The sequence below is a fragment of the Triticum urartu genome, chromosome 6A (genome assembly GCF_056163025.1).
Source record: "Triticum urartu cultivar PI428250 chromosome 6A, HENAU_Tu73, whole genome shotgun sequence".
In the NCBI taxonomy this organism is placed as follows: Eukaryota; Viridiplantae; Streptophyta; class Magnoliopsida; order Poales; family Poaceae; genus Triticum; species Triticum urartu.
In genome coordinates this window covers 386,286,828-386,308,701 of record NC_141878.1, presented here as the reverse complement: position 1 = coordinate 386,308,701, position 21,874 = coordinate 386,286,828, and the positions used below count along the sequence as shown (strand labels likewise).

Below are 21,874 nucleotides of genomic sequence, written 5' to 3'. Positions count from 1 at the left end.
TCCCTTTTGGCCATGTTCAGTTGATGTGGTGCTACCTTGCTAGGTATGCTAGTTTCCCTATGGTTCTCTTCACAGTGACATAGAATTCATCAGAAATAGAAAAGGCAGACCGAAGGGGGAAAAAATGATGCCAACACTTATAATGTTGCAAGTGTATTAGTATTTTCCAATTTTGTTTGTTTGTTTTTAAAATAAACATGTTTATATTTGTCTAAAAAGATGCAGCGGCACACTGGAGCAGTTAAACTTGCAGGGGATCTAGCCTCCAGTGGCCTTTGGCTATATAAACCCTAGCAAAGCAAATTAAGCCAATAGCTCTGAATCTCTGAAATTCTAGTGTTAAATTCAGTTTTGTACATGACTATATCAGTGTCAAGCCAATAGCTTTCATGCGCATATCGACGACTATAAAGCTGTTCAGTTTTGTACATGACTGTATTGGGTAGGTGTGTTTAAATTGAGAATCTAGGGTTCAGTTCTTAAGTGCTGGGTTCTAACAAAATGTAGCACATGGGAAGATATGGTCCATTTATAGTAGATATGGTTCATTGTAGATATGGTCCATTTATAGTAGATATGATCCTGATGCTGTGTTTGCCATTTATAGTAGACATGGGCACATGGGCAGATATGGTCCATTGTAGATAGAGTAGTAGTATTCCAAATGTTCACAAGTGCATTGCTTTTTTTCCCACTTTTGCTATCATAAATATCCACAAGTGCATTGCTCTTCTCATTTTTATCACTTTTGCCATCATAAACTTGGTTCTGTTCCTATTTATGTCCAGTCCTGTTCACAAGTGCTTCTTCCTCTCCTATTGCTTGTTTAGAGTAGAAGTGAGATGGCTGGCTTGGAAGGTTTTGAGTTCTTCGAGATCATAATTGAGAAATCTTGCAGTAGGCAGGTATATTTATCATCACTCATTTCTTTATCATCACTCTGCTGTCTAGTGCTTGATTGCCACAATTAACCACTGCTTGACCCTCGCTGCAGAGGCTGCCTGACAAGTTTGCGAAGATGCTCGCGGGCCGTGAGCCCCACAAAGTGAAGCTGCGGGAGGCCGACAGCGGGCTTCACAGGCTGTGGAAAGTGTTGGTGGTGTTTGATGATGAAGGCCACATGTACCTAGGGCCCGGCTGGGAGCATTTCGCCCGCGCCCATGAGCTACAGCTCGGGTACTTCCTTGTCTTCTGCTACGACGGCGACGCCATGTTCACCGTGAAGATGTTCGACAACACCATGTGCCGCATGTACTACCAGCACAACGACGATGCCAGTAAGCTCTCTGCCTCTCTTCTTCCTGTCCTTTTGGCTTCCTCTACCTGCACGATGACAATACCATGTTCACACTTTGTTGCATTTGGCCAGGCAATGGGAGCAGCAGCGGGGATGACGAGGAGCAGAGCGGGGATGACGACGAGGAGCAGAGCGGGGATGACGAGGAGCAGCCTATTCTGGCTGACGACGAACATGCTATGGTGGTGGCTGACGACGACCCTGCTATGTTGGTGGCGGATGACGACCTTGCTATGGTGGTGGCGGACGACGACCTCGCGATGGTGGTGGCGGACGACGACCTCGCGATGGTGGTGGCGGACGACGACCTCGCGATGGTGGCGGCGCCTGCAATCCCACAGCTTGGCGACAGGACCATGCCAATTGTGGTAGAGGAGTACATCCGCATTGGGATTCGCCACTCTGAGCGCATCAGGTTGATGAAGGAGAAGAAGGAGGAGTGAAGGTGTTAAGAGGGTGTTCAGCATGTTAGGTTTAAGCTTGTTAGTGTAATATGAACATGTCAATGTTAAGTATATCAGGTTTAATTTTGTGCATGCTCATGGATGCTGTATGACAGTGTCATCTAAACAAGTCATGTTTTTAACAATGAATATTCAGTTTGGTAATTGATGGGAATTGAAATTTTTTATGCATGCTCATGGATGAAAGATAAAATTATGGGTTTTTGTGCATGCTCATGTATGAAACAATATAAGTTTCATTTTTTGAATGCTAAAAACATGACTCAAACCCTAGCCACGGACGACCGCCGTGACTAAATCCGCCGGTTTTTGAAAACACCGTACAAATTCAAAGGGTGTGTCTAGGGCACATCTAGATGTGCTCTAGTTATTGCACATCTAAGTGAGTGAATCAAGCATAAAGAGAAAAGAAAAAAGAAAAAGGAAAATATCCACACGAATCTCGACGTAAGATCAATGCCTATCTCAAAGTAGGCCCTATTTTACGGACGGTCGCCAAAAAGCATGCATTTCCGACCCTCGTAGCTACTCCCGGCAATTCGGACCACCTTCGGCCGATTCAGCTGGAACCGGCTGGAATTTGAACTGCGGGTCCTCCATAGCTTGCCCGTTATTTTCACTAAAAATGCTTTTTAGCTTCACAGGCAGGCATTCCATCACAGAATCGACAACAGATTTGCACGGCTCAAACCCTAGCCACGGACGGTCGCCGCGACGAAATTGGCCGGTTTTTGAAAACACCATAAAAAATTCAAAAAAAATCAAAAAAATGGGAGACCTCCGCGTCACATCATCAAATGTGGCGTACCAACTAGCAAAAATACTAAACTTGCAATACCAGCGTTTTCTTGAAAAAGTGTTCTCAAAAACGACCTACCACGAACAAAGATTCATGGCTTTCAAGCCAAACTAGCAATGATATGGCCGCATCCGTTGAATAGTTTCTGATAATATGCCCAAATTGGGCGCATGCCTCCGTCTTGTGATGGCAAACAATGTTGCCAAAGCGAGGTTCCAACTTGTTTAACAAAAAAAACCGTTTTTCATTTTTTGAATGCAAAAGACATGCGTTTTTCGTGAAGCGGCTACAAGGAGGGGCACCCCAAACGGCGCCATTCCATGTCTATCTCAAAGTAGGCCCTATTTTACGGATGGTCGCCAAAAAGCATGCATTTCCGACCCTCGTAGCTACTCCCGGCAATTCGGACCACCTTCGGCCGATTCAGCTGGAACCGGCTGGAATTTGAACTGCGGGTCCTCCATAGCTTGCCCGTTATTTTCACTAAAATGCTTTTTAGCTTCACAGGCAGGCATCCCATCACAGAATCGACAACAGATTTGCACGGCTCAAACCCTAGCCACGGACGGTCGCCGCGATGAAATCGGCCAGTTTTTGAAAACACCGTAAAAAATTCAAAAAAATCAAAAAAATGGGAGACCTCCGCGTCACATCATCAAATGTGGCCTACCAACTAGCAAAAATACTAAACTTGCAATACCAGCGTTTTATTGAAAAAGTGTTCTCAAAAACGACCTACCACGAACGAAGATTCATGGCTTTCAAGCCAAACTAGCAATGATATGGCCGCATCCGTTGAATAGTTTCTGATAATATGCCCAAATTGGGCGCATGCCTCCGTCTTGTGATGGCAAACAATGTTGCCAAAGCGAGGTTCCAACTTGTTTAACAAAAAAAACCGTTTTTCATTTTTTGAATGCAAAAGACATGCGTTTTTCGTGAAGCGACTACAAGGAGGGGCACCCCAAACGGCGCCATTCCATGTCTATCTCAAAGTAGGCCCTATTTTACGGACGGTCGCCAAAAAGCATGCATTTCCGACCCTCGTAGCTACTCCCGGCAATTCGGACCACCTTCGGCCGATTCAGCTGGAACCGGCTGGAATTTGAACTGTGGGTCCTCCATAGCTTGCCCGTTATTTTCACTAAAAATGCTTTTTAGCTTCACAGGTAGGCATTCCATCACAGAATCGACAACAGATTTGCACGGCTCAAACCCTAGCCACGGACGGTCGCCGCGACGAAATCGGCCGGTTTTTGAAAACACCGTAAAAAATTCAAAAAAATGGGAGACCTCTGCGTCACATCATCAAATGTGGCCTACCAACTAGCAAAAATACTAAACTTGCAATACCCGCGTTTTCTTGAAAAGGTGTTCTCAAAAACGACCTACCACGAACGAAGATTCATGGCTTTCAAGCCAAACTAGCAATGATATGGCCGCATCCGTTGAATAGTTTCTGATAATATGCCCAAATTGGGCGCATGCCTCCGTCTTGTGATGGCACACAATGTTGCCAAAGCGAGGTTCCAACTTGTTTAACAAAAAAAAACAGTTTTTCATTTTTTGAATGCAAAAGACATGCATTTTTCGTGAAGCGGCTACAAGGAGGGGCACGCCAAACGGCGCCATTCCATGTCTATCTCAAAGTAGGCCCTATTTTACGGACGGTCGCCAAAAAGCATGCATTTCCGACCCTCGTAGCTACTCCCGGCAATTCGGACCACCTTCGGCCGATTCAGCTGGAACCGGCTGGAATTTGAACTGCGGGTCCTCCATAGCTTGCCCGTTATTTTCACTAAAAATGCTTTTTAGCTTCACAGGCAGGCATTCCATCACAGAATCGACAACAGATTTGCACGGCTCAAACCCTAGCCACGGACGGTCGCCGCGACGAAATCGGCCGGTTTTTGAAAACACCGTAAAAAATTCAAAAAAATCAAAAAAAATGGGAGACCTCCGCGTCACATCATCAAATGTGGCCTACCAACTAGCAAAAATACTAAACTTGCAATACCGGCGTTTTCTTGAGCTACTCGGTATGATTTTAACCATGATTTCTACAAAGTTTACAAAAAAACCCTATTTTTTTCTACACCCAAACCCAAAAGGATTTCCCTCCCACACCAAAATTTTCCCTCCACAAAAATTTCCCTCTCCCAAAATTTCCCTCCACTCCCTCTCCCACTACCAGGCAGGACCCACCACTCCCTCTCCCACTAACACGCGGGATCCCCTCCCCTCCCCTCCCAAAATTTCCCCATTCCCCTCCCCTCTCCCCGACGAACCCTAGCTTCTCCCTCCATTCCCCACCTCCCTGCTCCGCGCCGCCCCGCTCCCCACCCTAGCGCCGCCCCTCCTCTGCTCCGCCCCGCACCTTCCTGCTCCGCGCCGCCCCGCTCCCACTCCCTCCCCTCCTCCGTGCCGCCCCGCCACGCCGCGGACTACATCGATGACGACGGCGGCCACATCGACTACATCAACAACGACGGCGGCTACATCGACGACGGCGCGATCGATGATGACCACCACTGCATCGTCAACATCATCTCCCCCTAGGTACTTATTCCCTGGATCCACCTCCCCTCTGGTGGATCCATCTCCCCTCTAGTAGATCCCCCTCATGGGTTAGGATATTCTAGGGTTAGGATCTCCTGGTGGTTCGATAGGTCCTCTAGTTCGGTAGGTCTCCTGGATCTCCTGGTGGTTCTTGGGGTTAGGGTTCATGTTTATTGTTGCGTGGGGATGATCTCCCTCTAGTTCATGGGGTTAGGGTTCATGGGGTCAGGGTTAGGGTTCATGGGGTTAGGGTTAGGACCTCCTGGTGGTTCGTTTGGTCCGCTTCATGGTTTAGGGTTCATGATTTTAGGAGATGGGGATGGATGGGGAAGTGGATGATTTTAGGGGATGAGGAAGTGGATGATGTCTGGTTGATGGTGCTTGTATCAGTACTTGCTTGTGTATGGTTCAATTACTCAGCTAGCATAGATGGTGAATTAGGTTTCCAACAGCACTTCGAAAAGAAGCTACTTGCTTCCTTGTTTGTATCAACAGTACTTTCTTGTTTGTTGCCCTTCAGTAGCACTACTGGGGTTTGTAGCAGTGTTCTTCTTTCATGATATGTGCATGAAGCTTGTGTTCTTCTTTCCAGTGAACACGGGAATGCTTAGTACTTATTGTGGTATTGGAATTCCTGCTGTGTTAAGGCAGTATGACTAGTTTTAATATATACTAGATTGGTGCTAGATAATTTTGATTGCTGTAATATACAAGGTTGATTCTAATTGTCAAAATGTCTTAACTTGTGTCATCTAGTCTGTAGCCATTTTTGGTGTGTAGAGACAGCATAATCAATAGTTGAGTATAGTTTTTTCATCTGCTTTTGTACTGCTGCAAGTATAGTTGTTTCATGCTTTACCAGTGGCAACATCTAGTTGTTTTGAAGGTCCTCATGATATACTCGTCTAGCTTCCTGTCAGACTGTCTAAGCATGTGTACATGACACCAATTCACTAGTTCATGTTGCTTGCTTGCTAGCATACATGTTGCTTGCTGGCATACATGCTTAATTAGGGTTTCCATCAGCATTACTTGCTTGTATCACTAGCACTTGGAGAAGAATCTACTTGCTTGCTTATTAATTAGGGTTTGTGAAAGTGCGTTATATCGACTAGAGGGGGGTGAATAGGCGATTTTTATGAAAGTCTTCAAAACGTGAGAGTTATGAAGACAAACAGTGAAGATTATGCCTATTACTATGCAGCGGAAGTTAGATTACACTAGGGCAGCCGTGGTCATGTATTCAATAGAGTGAAAGCGCAATGACAAACAGCTTCAGTGTAATAAGGATCAGGTAGGAAGAAGTTATGAAGCCGAACAGATCATACATTCATGTTGTGAAGATAAAAGATAAAGCAAGTATGCAATGGCTTCACAATGAATAACTGTAAATGAAGGGAAGTGAAGATGAAACCAGTGACACGTTGAAGACAATGATTTGTTGGACCAGTTCCAGTTGCTGTGACAACTGTACGTCTGGTTGGAGCGGCTAGGTATTTAAACCGAAGGACACACAGTCCCGGACACCCAGTCAAGGACACTTAGTCCAAGACACCCAGTCCTCACCGTTTTCTCCTTGAGCTAAGGTCACACAGACCTCGCCCAATCACTCTGGTAAGTCTTCAAGGTAGACTCCCAAACCTTCACAGACTTTGTTCACTGGCAATCCACAATTTCTCTTGGATGCTCAGAACGCGACGCCTAACCGTCTGGAGGATGCACAGTCCTCAAGTGTAATAAGTCTTCAAATCACATAGACACGAAGACTTAAGTGATGCCCAATTTACTCTGGCTCTGGGTGGTTAGGGCTTTTCTCCTCACTGGGAATTTTTCTTTCAAAGGCTTCGAGGTGGGTTGCTCTCAAACGACAAAAGCCGTGCGCTGAAATCTGAGCAGCCAACCATTTAAGGTTGTGGGGGGGTGGACTATTTGTAGCCACTTGGCAACCCGACCTGATCTGTCCGAAATGACCCTGGGTCACTAAGGAACTGACACATGTACCAACGGTCGGATTTCGAACTCACACGACAACTTTTACTTGGGCTACAAGTAAAGCTGACTTGTCTGACTCTGGACAAGATTTTCTCTCAAAGTCTTCGCTCGAAGACATAGGATTTGAATTTGGCATCACTTCAGTCATTCTGACTAGTTCTCTTCGACCCCACTTAACAGTACGGTGGTTCCTATGACACAACATGAATGAAATAAAACTACGAAGGATCTAGGTCTTCGAGTTCCAAAAGCTTCATAGGGAGTCTTCTCATGTCATTGTCTTCAATATGAATATCTTCATAAACCACCATTGTCTTCAATGTCTTCGTACATTTTTAGGGGTCATCTCTGGTAGTGAAACCGAATCAATGAGGGACTTCTTCCTGTGTTTTCCTGCAATTCTCACAAACACATTAGTCCCTCAACTAGGTTTGCCGTCAATACTCCAAAACCAACTAGGGGTGGCACTAGATGCACTTACAATCTCCCCCTTTTTGGTGATTGATGACAAACTAGTTGAAGTTTTCAACAGGAAACATAATTTGCGAAATTGTAAAAGAATTGTCTTCATAAGTTGCAAGGGCTCCCCCTGAAGATGTGCATATAAGTAATTTGCTTCTTGAATGCAAATGCACATGGCAGGTTGTACTTGTGGAGATCCACTTCAACTTATGACAATCCACTATGCATGTGAAAGTATATGAAGATAATGACATGCATAATGGAAAATGGACGTCTGCAGAATGAGATGAGTGCGGAATTTATCGTCGCACATGCGGAATTTATCTTCGCATAACGGAGTGACAAGCAGGTAGCAGACGGCCATCAAGGCTAAGTGTTACAACTCAAGGAAGCAAATGTAGCAAAAACGGGAGTTGTAAGCACGAAGCAAAATGTAGCAAGATATGAAGGCACCCGCCCATAGTGACCCGCTTGAAGACTATTACCATCATATGCTTCTCCCCCTTTTGTCAGTGATGACCAAAAAGGTTTGAAGACATAGAGATTTCTACGCGTTCCCAGGCGCAGCAGGGTCGGTGGAGTTGTTTGGCGGCGGTGCAGACGAGCTTGGTGCAGATTCGACGCGCGTTGAAGCAGGTGGAGATGATGTCGCGTCGTCTTCTTCTTCAATAATCCGGGCAGACACGGTGGCAGCAGAAGAAGAGAACTCTGACTCTTCAAGTGATGGTGTGCTGCGCATCACCGCTCTTCTCGGAGGCGTGGAGTCAAATTTGAAGTGCTCTGTGAAGCCATCCTCATGCAGTTCAGCTTCAGGGCACATCATGGTGAGGCCCTTCCAAGTGCGGCGACAGGTCTCGTGTGTGACAAATGCATTCTTTGTTGCCATATTTCTGATGCGATTGACGTCTTGCATGATGCTTCTCATCTGCCTCTTGAGCCAGTCGTGATGCCTATCTTGCTTTTGGTGAAGAGCCACAAGAAGCTCTCTGTCATTGAGTGCACAAGCGCGCTTCTTGGGTCTCTTTGCAGCTGTGCTGTTGGTGGCTTCAGTTGATGCAGGGGCACGTGTGGTGCCAGCCATTGGATACACTCGGGAGAGAGCTTCAACACCTTCAATATTTTGAGTGAAGCTCTGGTGTTCTGCATTCTGAAGACTTAGTGGTTGCTTGGCCGGCTCGGGATATATTGCTTCAGCAGATGTGTCCACATCTGGCAAAAATATCCTATGATTGCGGGCTGAGGGTTGATAGGAGATTGCAGAGTGAAGCTTGATCAGCCTCATAACCCAAGGAGCATAAAACTTTAATCCAAACAGTTCTGAAGCAGATGCTGCAAATTGACGGATGAAGAGATCCTGTGCATTGAAGCATTTGCCATGAAGAATGCAGAAGATGAGAGTCTTCATTGCACCATCAATCGTTGCATATCGAGAGTGTCCCTTGACTGGCCAGAGAGTTCGCCTTATGATGTGATATATTGTTCTGGGCAGGTACTCTAAGTCTTCAACGAAGAACCTAGTTGGATAGGATGCATTTGGAGGAAATGGCTTCATCATTGAGAGCATCTGACTCAGGACGCTGAAATATGCTCTCAATTGCTTCAGCATGGAGTTGGCACCCTTCTTCAAAGAATTCGCCAGGAGTGGGAAGGCCAGTAAGCTCAATTAGGTCGAAAGCATTGGCTTCATGATGGATATTTCCTGTCATCCACTCCAGGATCCATGTCTTCGGATCTCTGTTATAGCCTTTGATATGCAAAGTGGCATAGAACTGGAGCAGAAGCTCTTTGTTCCAGTGCTCTTCGTCAGTGATAAATGGCAGCAAACCCACTTGCTTGAAGCAATCCAGTGCTTCTTCCAGACCAGGCAGACCTGCAACAGCTTCAACCTCAAGGTGCTTGTGAGGAAAGATGCGGCCTTGGTTGTAGAGGATGCATGAATAATAGCTGCGTTGTTGATGGCTCCAGAACCTATCTGATACAATCCGTTCCCTTGAATAAGGGTTCTTGGAGCGGTCGAAAAACGTGTTATCTGCCCTGAAGCCGTTGATGTTGAAGGAACCAGGAGCTGATGCAGGACCTGGGAACCTTGGTAGTCGTGGGATCGGCTTCTGGACCTGGGGCCTGTGCGCAATATGATAGTTGAATTGTGGTCCGGCAGCAGACTCAGGCACAGAATGTTCAGGAGCAGTAGCTTCGGTGTCTTCTGAAGCTGTTGTTGGGGAGGGCTCCACATTTGCTTCGGCGTTGTTTGTGGCAGCCTCAACATTTTCAGCTTCAGGCACGTTCTCCTTGAGAACTTCTTCTTGTTGGTGCGGGGGAGTTGGAGCTTGTGGTATTTCTGCTTGCTCTTCGGCTGATGCAGCCGGAATGTCTTCAGCAGCCTGAGCCCTTGGCCCTTTGCGAAGCCTATGGAGTGTAGGCGCTGGTGGAGTTGTAGTGGGATGGGGCTCATCTTCCTCATGTGGGCTATCTGCCCATGATGCATTTTGTGTGATTGGCATCAATGGACGACCAATACTGATCTGTTCGCTTGTCTCAAGCTGAGGAAGGGCTGCATCACCTTGCACATTGTCTTGGGGATCAATGTCTTCAGCAGCATTGGGGTTGGCTGCTGGAATGTCTTCAGCGTGCGGAGCCTCTATGTAAGCAGGCTCATGCACTGTCAACTGACGATCTGCGTCAGGATAGCGGACGCAGAGTGGTTCAACTATCAGGGGCTCTGTGGGAGCAGCCCGAGATTTCTTTGTCTTGCGCTTCTTGATGATGGGTTCAGAAGGAGAGGCTTCAGAATGTTTTCTCTTCTTAGCTTTAGCCTCTGCAGTCCGTGTCTTCTTGTGCTGTGAGGCGATTGATCGACTCTTTGGCTTCGAGCCAGTCGTTGCAGCGGGGAAGACAATCGGAGCATCAGGTTCTGACCTTGGCGCTTCAGGTTCGGTCACAGCCACCTTCTTTTTCTTCTTCGCGGCCATCCTGGGGTCAATGCCGGGACGTCCAAGCGCCTTGCGCTTTTCTGCCTCATTGTAGGCCTGCACGCAGTGATCAGCCAAAGTCTTCATGCGTTCTCGCGAGCCTTGAGCTTCAGCACGCGTCTTCAGGAAGCTCTCTTTCAGCTCATGCAACATAGTTTTGAAGCTTTTCACTTCTTGCACACTGAGCTTGGCCACGTGCTTCTTGAACTGAGCCTTTTCATAATCAATTTTCTGCTTCAGTTCTACAATGTGCTGGGCTATTGCAAGTTCTGAAGCAATTGCACCTTGAAAGGCAACGCTGAGGCCTATGGGTAGCTGCAGATCATTGAAGCTTATGTCTGGTGTGTCAAACCATTCATCGATGAAGTTGTGGATGATGGCGACATCAAACAGAGGCAGATTGTTGAAGATTTCAGCCTCCTCCTTGCTCTTGATGAGCTGCTCAAGAGCATCATCTCCAAGATCTTCATCGCTTGAGAGATCAATGGCTTCGCAGCGCAGAATGTCAGCAGTTGTGAGCTCTTTGCCTGTGTGTGGCTGAGGCTTCTTGGCTTCTTGGGGCTTGGACACTCGTGATAAGTCTTCTGACTGCACACTGGCTTCAGGAGGTGCAGTTGCTAAAGGCTTCACTCTTGCGATCTTGGGAGAAACGGCTGGCTTTGAAGCTTTTGGAGCTTTTGGCTTCTTCTGCTTTGGCTTCGGAGCAGCAGGGGCGTCATCTGACTCAGTATCTGCTGGAGGGTCATTCACAGCAGTCCCTTGGACTAGGATGCGAGTGATGAGGCCTGCAAGATTGGCATACGGCCCGATGATATTGGGATCGGCGTTGCGTGTGCCATCTGCCCTTGGTGAGGAGGGACCAGGGTTGAAGTCAAGCCCAAATTTCTTCTTGTTTATCTTTGCTGACTGTTGTGCAAACTGAAAGTTGCGCTTGAAGAGATTATCATCGCGACACCAGAGAAGTGATGACGGATGTGCATCAGCTGGCTGTGGTCCTCTCACCATGCATGGATAGAAGCCTTGAGCAATGGCTTCGTCTCTGGACCTAGGTACGAGATTTTTGTATAATACATCTCCCCAAGGTCTCTTGATGGCGCACTTCTCCGCATATTCCTGAGTGACGAAGCGGTAGTGGAACCATTGCTCTGCCCAATATCTTCGAATCCATTGGATTCGTGTCTTGCGCTGACCATAGCTTTCTTCAGGATCAGTTTTGTACATTTCTGCCAATTCATCAGGCAGATCTTTGGACGTTTCACCACGTCGCTGTCTGCCTCCCTTCCTTGCTACTGTTTCTGAAGCCATGAATAACTTGGAAGGCTTCAAGATGTTCAAAGGATTCCTTTTGCAAGAACTGGCTTCAGGCGAGTTGATGTGATGCTGCAAGTACTCTGCAAATGAATGCAGACTATGAGAACCAAAGGATTCTCCCACGGACATGTACCTGTGACAGCATTAAGGTGCGAGGGAAGGGGAAGAGGTCATATGCATTCTCAGAAGATTTTGAAGATAAATCGGTTTAGAAGACATTGACCTTATTATGCGAAGACATTCACTTATAGATAAGAAGTTGGTTCCAGATTTGTACGAACCCATAGATCAGTACAAGTGAGGAATCTAACTACTTTATGATGCACAAGTGAATATACTAGGCATGTTATAAGATGCAGCGAGAGATTTAACTGGTGTGAAGAGAAACTTCTTATGGCAGAAAGTGACTGAACTGTAGGATCAAAAGAAGCTGTAAAAAGAGGTTTTATTTACCACACTTGGAACTGCTAGACGAAGTGAGAGTTGAGGCAGAGCAGTTCGATCCTCCGTGCCCTAACTTGGCGACGGAAGACACCTACGGCGACGGCGGAGAAAGTGATGTCCGCTGTCGGCGTGAAAACGGCGTCGGAGAGGTTGCGGCAGTGAAGCGCTTCGTCGCCGGCGTCGTCGAGTGCTAGCGGTGGCGCTAGGGTTCGTGCGAGGGTGGAAGAAGGAGATAATGACCGCAGTGAATCGTATATTTATAGGGATAGAGGCGGCACTGCGCTATTACGCAGGTACCCCTGGCGGTTCGCATTTGAGGCACGCGTGGCCAGTTAGATTATCGGGATTTGTTCCACGTCCCACGCACGCCTAAATTATCGGGCGGTCGTTTCTGCTTCTCCGGATCTTATGTGGAGGAATGAGCATTAAAACTGACTTTTATGGTTGTCTCAATGTCTTCGGCTGACAAGGACACAGTGAAGACATTCGACAGTTTCAACAGAATGCATATGACTTGGAGAGATAGAGTTTGATATAGAAAGCATAGAGAGGTTAGGGTCCGATCACATTCACTTAGTTCAAAAGATTCAACCAAGAAGACATAGCTATAAGTGAATGCTGTAGAGGACAGAACATCAGTACATATATATATCCATATAATCAACGCAGTGAAGATAATCATGAAGACATACAGATAATGAAACCAAACCAATTGTGAAGACATTGAGAGGTGATGCCATGAGAGAAACACTTCAAAATGGAACGTTTGGTGGTGGCGTTACCCACCGTATAGGAAGTATTAGACCCAGACACGGCGCACAATTATCGTGGCGCTCCGAAGTCAAATTCCACATTAATGTATTCACACTTAGAATGTATGTCTTCATTGATTGAAGATATATGCTACTTCGTGTGTTGCACATCTAAGTCATCAATATGCATAAGTGTTAGGATGTGTGCCTGATCACAGGACATTTGAGGATTCCAAGATATTTAGCTCACACCGTAACTTGCAAAATCTCTTCTCATCCAAGGGCTTTGTGAAGATATCTGCCAATTGCTCTTCAGTGTTGACGTGTATGATATCAATGTCTTCCTTCACAACATGATCTCTGAGAAAGTGATGACGAATTTCAATGTGCTTTGTCTTCGAGTGCTGAACTGGGTTGTTGGCAATCTTGATGGCGCTTTCGTTGTCACAGTAAAGTGGCACTTGCTTCAGATGAATGCCATAATCCTTGAGTGTTTGCTTCATCCACAGAAGCTGAGCGCAGCAAGATCCAGCAGCAATGTATTCAGATTCAGCAGTGGAGAGAGATACACAGTTCTGCTTCTTTGAAGACTAACATACAAGTGATCGTCCCAGAAAATGACATGTGCCTGATGTAGATTTGCGATCAACTTTGTCACCAGCATAATCAGCATCCGAAAATCCAACCAGATCAAACTCTGAGCCCTTTGGATACCATAATCCTAGAGTTGGGGTGTGAGCCAAATATCGAAGAATTCGCTTCACAGCTAAGTGATGCGACTCCTTTGGTGTCGCTTGAAATCGAGCACACATGCAAACACTAAGCATGATATCTGGCCTAGATGCACATAAATAAAGCAAAGACCCAATCATGGAGCGGTATACCTTTTGATCGAACTCTTTACCATTGTCGTCGGGACCCAGATGATGCTTGGCTGGCATTGGTGTTGTGAAGCCTTTGCAGTCTTGCATACCGAACTTCTTCAGGCACTCTTTAAGATATTTCTCTTGAGATATTAAGATGCCGTTGCGTTGTTGCCGTATTTGAAGACCGAGAAAGAACCTCAGCTCCCCCATCATGGACATCTGATATTGCTCTTGCATCATGTATCCAAACTCTTCACTATACTTCTGATTGGTGCAGCCAAAGATAATGTCATCCACATATATTTGGCACACAAACAGTTCACCATCATATGTCTTCATGAAAAGAGTGGGATCCAGGGAACCAGGTATGAAGCCTTTGCTTTTCAGAAAGTACTTGAGTGTATCATACCAGGCCCTAGGGGCTTGTTTGAGGCCATACAGTGCCTTGTTGAGCTTGTATACCATATCAGGATGTTTTGGATTTTCAAAGCCAGGTGGTTGTGCAACATACACTTCTTCTTCAATCTTGCCATTGAGAAAGGCACTTTTCACATCCATTTGATATAGAAGTATGTTATGATGATTTGCATAGGCCAGCAGTATGCGTATGGCTTCAAGCCTAGCCACAGGAGCAAATGTTTCATCGAAGTCAATGCCCTCCACTTGAGTATATCCTTGAGCAACTAGACGAGCTTTGTTTCTGACAACTAGACCATGCTCATCTTGCTTGTTGCGGTATATCCATTTGGTGCCTATTATGTTGTGCTTCCGTGGATCAGGACGCTTAACCAGTTCCCATACATTATTCAGCTCAAACTGTTGAAGCTCTTCTTGCATAGCTTGAATCCATTCAGGTTCCATGAAGGCTTCTTCAACTTTCTTGGGTTCTCATATTGAGACAAATGCGAAATGCCCACAGAAGTTCGTTAGCTGAGTTGCCCTTGAATGAGTGAGTGGACCAGGTGCATTGATGCTGTCCAGTATTTTTTCAATTTGTACTTCATTTGCAACACGAGGGTGTGTGGGGCGAAGACTTTGCTCTTGCTGATCTATGTGGTCATTTGAAGGTATATCTTCAGGCTGAGCATTGTCTTCATGTGGATCAGGTGCTGAGATGATAAGTTCTTCTTCAGGTTGAGCTTCAGAAGGTACAATTTCTCCAGTTCCCATAAGCTTGATTGATTCATTTGATGGAACTTCATCTAGCACATTTGGCAATTGCTCTCTTTGTGATCCATTGGTTTCATCAAATCGCACATCCACTGTTTCAACCACTTTGTAGTGGAAGAGATTGAAGACTCTGTAGGAGTGCGAATCCTTTCCATATCCAAGCATGAAGCCTTCATGTGCCTTTGGAGCAAACTTTGAGGTGTGGTGTGGGTCCTTGATCCAGCATTTTGCGCCAAATACTCTGAAATAACTGACATTTGGCTTCTTGCCAGCTAGGAGTTCATAGGATGTCTTGTTCAGGAGCTTGTGAAGATAAACACGATTGATTGTATGGCATGCAGTATCAATGGCTTCAGTCCAGAATTTTCTTGGAGTCTTGTATTCATCTAGCATTGTTCTGGCCATCTCAATGAGTGTTCTGTTCTTGCGTTCGACGACGCCATTCTGCTGTGGCGTGTATGGAGCTGAGAATTCATGTGTGATGCCCAAGGTGTCCAGATATGTATCAAGGCCAGTATTCTTGAATTCGGTGCCATTGTCACTTCTGATGTGCTTTATCTTGGCGCCAAAATTGTTCATAGCTCGATTTGCGAAGCGTCTGAAGACATCCTGCACTTCAGTCTTGTAAAGGATTATGTGCACCCAAGTATATCTAGAATAATCATCAACAATTACGAAGCCATAGAGGCATGCAGAAGTAGTAAAAGTTGAGTAGTGAGTGGGACCGAAAAGATCCATGTGAAGCAGTTCGAAGGGTTGTGTAGTAGTCATGATTGTCTTCGAAGGATGTTTTGCCCTTGTCATCTTCCCTGCTTCACAAGCACCGCATAAGTGATCTTTCTTAAACTTGACGCCCTCGATGCCTATGATGTGCTTTTTCTTCGCAAGGGTGTGGAGGTTCCTCATGCCAGCATGCCCAAGCCTTCGATGCCAAAGCCAGCATTCTGAAGCTTTTGCAAGAAGACATACTGCAAGTTGTGGTCCTGCTGAGAAATCTACCACATACAAATCACCTTTCCTATACCCTTCAAACACTAGAGATTTGTCAGATTCCATTAGCACCAGGCAGCGATATTTGCCAAACATTACAATCATATTCAAATCGCAAAGCATTGAGACAGACATTAAGTTGAAGCCAAGGGATTCAACAAGCATGACTTTATCCATGTGTTGATCCTTTGAGATTGCAACTCTACCTAGACCCAATACCTTACTTTTACCAGTGTCAGCGAATGTAATGTGGCTCTTGTTGGATGGACGTAAAGTTGAGTCCATAAGAAGGCTTCTTCTGCCAGTCATGTGATTTGTACACCCACTGTCAATAATCCATTCTGAAGACTTTGAAGTCGCTGGTATCGTACCCTATAGTGCAGTTAGGGGGATAGGCTTCACGAAGAGTGTTGTGAAGCATAAACATTTGACGAACCAGTGGGTTATGAAAACTTAGATCCAGATTAGGACTAATGGGGAGAGTAGCATGCGATTCAGGAACGAAGTACATAATGATGCCATTTGGGCATTTTATCTTGCGCCCCACAAGATTTTTATGGTCCCCAGCAATAGCATCAGAAGATTTTGTTTTTGTGCTGGAGACCTTTCCCTGCAAAGGAGAGTTAAGCTTTCTTAACCACCCACATCTTCAAGGGTGGCTTAGAAGCTATAAGTCTAAGTGCAGCATCTGAGAATTTTGGCTTTGAAACCTTAGCAAACAGTCTAGCAGGTGGACAATAATACTCATAGGAATAAGCAGAATAATTTTTGGTCATATGAACATGACGGTTCGACGAACCACTCTCATATTCATATGCCTGAGTATGGTTCCCCTGCAAAACATTTGCGTTAGTGCGACTCAGGTGAGTCCCCTGTTTGTATGAAGCATTTGGACCATATGAAGCCTTTGGTCTGAGGTTTGTCTTCTTCAAGTGAGGTGTCATGAAGACATTCACAGGAAGATTTTCCAGACATGTTTTCGGAACCCAGATCTTCTTCATAGGCGGTCCATTCCTGCAGTTAGTACCAATGTACCTGGCAAACACTTTATCATTCTGATTCTTAAACAGTTTATAGTTTGCATCAAAGGATTCATCAATGATAATTGGGTTAGCACAAGTGAAGCCAGACAGATTGGATGGATCTGCTGAGGATTCCTTTGCAGCAACCCATGTGGTTTTGGGGTACTGCTCAGGTTTCCAGTAAGACCCATCTGCATTAATTTTCCTCACGAACCCAACACCCTCTTTCCTAGGGTTTCGGTTCAGAATCTGCTTCTTAAGGACATCACATAATGTCTGATGCCCTTTCAGACTTTTGTACATCCCTGTTTCAAGCAATGTCTTCAACCTAGCATTCTCATCAGCAATAGCAGTGGTATCCTCAGCAGAGGGGTTAGTTACCACGTCAACAGTTGAAGATATTGAAACGGTAGTAGCAGTGGAACATTCAGCAACAGAAGCAGCATTATCACGCTCAATGCATTTAAGACATGGTGGTTCAAATCCTTCCTGAGCGGGACTGATCTGTTTAGCGCGAAGTGACTCGTTTTCCTTTTGAAGATCTTCATGAGCCACCCTCAATTTCTCAAGTTCTTGCTTCCTTTGAAGATAATCATAGGAAAGCTTTTCATGAGTTGTTGAGAGAGTATCATAACGATCTTCAAGTTCCTGATACTTAACGTGAAGGTTTTTTATGTCTTCAATTAAGGATTCAGATCGAGTCATTTCAGCACCCAACAGATCATCACTTCTGTCTAACAATTTTTGAATATGTTCCATAGCTTTCTGTTGTTCAGTTGCAATTTTAGCAAGTGTTTTGTAGCTAGGTTTTGAATCACATTCAGAGTCATCGTCACTTGATGTTTCATAGCGAGTAGTGCGTGTGTTTACCTTGGCACCGCGTGCCATGAAGCAGTAGGTAGGAGTGGAGTCGTTCTTGTCATTTGTGTCGGTGTCGGTGATGCGGTCATTGTCTTCAGTATTGAAGATGGACTTGGCGACGTATGCTGTAGCCAGACTCGCAATGCCAGAATCAGACTCCTCCTCAGACTCCACCTCTGCCTCCTCAGATGCGGACTCCTCCTCTGAATCCATCTCCTTTCCAACAAACGCACGTGCCTTGCCAGATGAGCTCTTCTTGTGTGATGAAGACTTTGATGAAGTTTTGGAAGAAGACTTTGAGTATTTCTTCTTCTTCTTGTCGTCAGAATCATATTCCTTGCTCTTCTTCTTCCTTCTATTCTCATTTTCCCACTGTGGACACTCAGAGATGAAGTGTCCAGTTTTCTTGCACTTGTGACATGTTTTCTTCTTGTAGTCATGAGCAGAAGCTTCATCATTCCTTGAGCTTGATCATGAGGATTTCCTGAAGCCTTTCTTCTTAGTGAATTTTTGGAACTTCTTCACTAGCATTGCAAGTTCTCTTCCAATGTCTTCAGGATCATCAGAACTGCAGTCAGATTCTTCTTCAGATGAGGAGACAGCTTTTGCCTTCAAGGCACGAGTTCGCCCATAGTTTGGGCCGTAGATATCTCTTTTCTCAGAAAGTTGAAACTCATGTGTGTTGAGCCTCTCAAGTATGTCAGACGGATCGAGTGTCTTGAAATCAGGACGTTCTTGAATCATCAGGGCCAGGATGTCAAACGAACTATCAAGTGATCTCAGCAGCGTCTTGACGATTTCATGTTTGGTGATCTCAGTGGCGCCGAGGGCTTGAAGCTCATTTGTGACGTCAGTGAGCCGGTCAAATGTGTGCTGGACATTCTCATTGTCATTTCGCTTGAAGCGGTTGAAGAGGTTGCGAAGAACACTGATTCTTTGATCTCTCTGGGTTGAGATGCCTTCATTGACCTTTGAGAGCCAATCCCAGACTAGCTTGGATGTCTTCAAAGCACTCACACGGCCATACTATCCTTTGGTCAGATGACCACATATGATATTCTTGGCAGTGGAGTCCAGTTGAGTGAACTTCTTGACATCAGCAGCAGTGACACCTTCTCCAGCCTTGGGAACGCCGTTCTCGACGACATACCATAGGTCGATGTCAATGGCTTCAAGATGCATGCGCATCTTATTCTTCCAGTAGGGATATTCAGTTCCATCGAAGACGGGGCAAGCAGCGGAGACTTTGATTATCCCTGCAGTCGACATAACTAAAACTCCAGGTGGTTAAACCGAATCACACAGAACAAGGGAGCACCATGCTCTGATACCAATTGAAAGTGCGTTATATCGACTAGAGGGGGGGGGTGAATAGGCGATTTTTATGAAAGTCTTCAAAACGTGAGAGTTATGAAGACAAACAGTGAAGATTATGCCTATTACTATGCAGCGGAAGTTAGATTACACTAGGGCAGCCATGGTCATGTATTCAATAGAGTGAAAGCGCAATGACAAACAGCTTCAGTGTAATAAGGATCAGGTAGGAAGAAGTTATGAAGCCGAACAGATCATACATTCATGTTGTGAAGATAAAAGATAAAGCAAGCATGCAATGGCTTCACAATGAATAACTGTAAATGAAGGGAAGTGAAGATGAAACTAGTGACACGTTGAAGACAATGATTTGTTGGACCAGTTCCAGTTGCTGTGACAACTGTACGTCTGGTTGGAGCGGCTAGGTATTTAAACCGAAGGACACACAGTCCCGGACACCCAGTCAAGGACACTTAGTCCAAGACACCCAGTCCTCACCGTTTTCTCCTTGAGCTAAGGTCACACAGACCTCGCCCAATCACTCTGGTAAGTCTTCAAGGTAGACTCCCAAACCTTCACAGACTTCGTTCACTGGCAATCCACAATTTCTCTTGGATGCTCAGAACGCGACGCCTAACCGTCTGGAGGATGCATAGTCCTCAAGTGTAATAAGTCTTCAAATCACACAGACACGAAGACTTAAGTGATGCCCAATTTACTCTGGCTCTGGGTGGTTAGGGCTTTTCTCCTCACTGGGAATTTTTCTTTCAAAGGCTTCGAGGTGGGTTGCTCTCAAACGACAAAAGCCGTGCGCTGAAATCTGAGCAGCCAACCATTTAAGGTTGTGGGGGGGTGGACTATTTATAGCCACTTGGCAACCCGACCTGATCTGTCCGAAATGACCCTGGGTCACTAAGGAACTGACACGTGTACCAACGGTCGGATTTCGAACTCACACGACAACTTTTACTTGGGCTACAAGTAAAGCTGACTTGTCTGACTCTGGACAAGATTTTCTCTCAAAGTCTTCGCTCGAAGACATAGGATTTGAATTTGGCATCACTTCAGTCATTCTGACTGGTTCTCTTCGACCCCACTTAACAGTACGGTGGTTCCTATGACACAACATGAATGAAATAAAACTACGAAGGATCTAGGTCTTCGAGTTCCAAAAGCTTCATAGGGAGTCTTCTCATGTCATTGTCTTCAATATGAATATCTTCATAAACCACCATTGTCTTCAATGTCTTCGTACATTTTTAGGGGTCATCTCTGGTAGTGAAACCGAATCAGTGAGGGACTTCTTCCTGTGTTTTCCTGCAATTCTCACAAACACATTAGTCCCTCAACTAGGTTTGCCGTCAATACTCCAAAACCAACTAGGGGTGGCACTAGATGCACTTACAGTTTGTATCAATAGTACTTGCTTCCTTCTCTTCATTTTCCTTCATTGCTTGCTTGTTTCTATCAGTAGCACTTTGCTTGCTTGTTTCTATCAATAGCACTTTGCTTGCTTGCTTGTATTAGTAGCACTTATGCACTTTGCTTCCTTGCTCCTAGTGTACATGCATGCTTGTTTGGTGCACTTACATGTTTTCTTAATTAATAGCACTAGATCACTGTATTGTTTATCCATCAAGTTTGTTTCACATGTATTACATGTATGTGCATGATGGTCCAAATGCTTTCCTTTATTGATACAAGTGCATCATTTTACTTTATCCCTGTTGTATCTGATTGTTGTTTATTCTATTTTGCAAGCACCACCTCAAGATCATCCATGGCAAGGAGGACAAGGTCAAGCATGAGGCCAACCGTTGGTATGCAACTTGCTCCTTGTGGCCAGTTTCATAAAATCCGTGTCTTAATATGCTAAGTGAAATGTATTGCTGCAATCTGAATAAGCTGGCTTAATTGTGCCTGTGTGCTGTTAGTCTTCCTTACCCGAATAACTAGGATTAAATGATAATAAAATTTCATAAGATATGTTTGGCTGCCTGTCCATGCATTCCAAACATTCACCTAATAGTTATGTTTCCTGTATCATGCAAAGAAGAGCCTCTCACCGAGTACGAGAAGGTTAGGGCTAGAAATATCATGAGGAACAATCGGATGTTCCAGTCCCTTGGCATCGGTGCAATAGTGTCGATGATTAGGAAAACAAATGGTGTACAAGAAGGTAGAAGTGATGAGGTTCAAGAGGGTAGTGGAGTTATCAATGATGACCCAGAGTACAATCCTAAGGAGGATGAAGTTATTGATGGAGAGGAAGTGGATGATATTGTAGTCAACAAGATTGTTAAGGTGCAAACTCTGTCTTGCTTGGAGGGTTGGGGTTCTGTTATTCTATGTTATTCCTTGTGCTCACATATTTCTCTTGTGTTCTAATGCTTTTTTCCATGCTGTTTATACGAGGCACTAAAGGAATCTAGGACGAAGAGGCCTGGTGTTAAGAAGACAGTCAGCAAGAAGCACAAGAGCTCAGAAACATCTCCTGCAATGCCTCCAGGAAGGGTGATGGCCCCAGATCCAGGACAAAAAAAGAGGATCCTGGAACCTGATGAACCTGCCCTTGATAGAGTCACAAGGCAGAAAGCAAGGA

The 21,874-nt window shown here is 45.3% G+C and overlaps 1 protein-coding gene across 1 annotated transcript; it reads left to right on the top strand.

Moving 5' to 3' along the window:
* Window positions 1–717: 717 nt before the first annotated feature.
* Window positions 718–1,926, top strand: LOC147965347 (uncharacterized). Its single transcript, XM_087526768.1, has 3 exons — window positions 718–905; window positions 995–1,277; window positions 1,370–1,926. Exons 1-3 carry the CDS (start codon window positions 843–845, stop codon window positions 1,738–1,740), a joined length of 717 nt encoding a protein of 238 aa, XP_087382894.1. The 5' UTR covers window positions 718–842; the 3' UTR covers window positions 1,741–1,926.
* Window positions 1,927–21,874: the final 19,948 nt, after the last annotated feature.

Bases quoted from the DNA above. Each gene is read 5' to 3' on its own strand.
- LOC147965347 (XM_087526768.1), top strand. From the start codon at position 843: ATGGCTGGCTTGGAAGGTTTTGAGTTCTTCGAGATCATAATTGAGAAA. The intron at 906-994 runs GTATATTTATCA...CCCTCGCTGCAG, and splicing joins AGAAATCTTGCAGTAGGCAG to AGGCTGCCTGACAAGTTTGC. The intron at 1,278-1,369 runs GTAAGCTCTCTG...GCATTTGGCCAG, and splicing joins CCAGCACAACGACGATGCCA to GCAATGGGAGCAGCAGCGGG.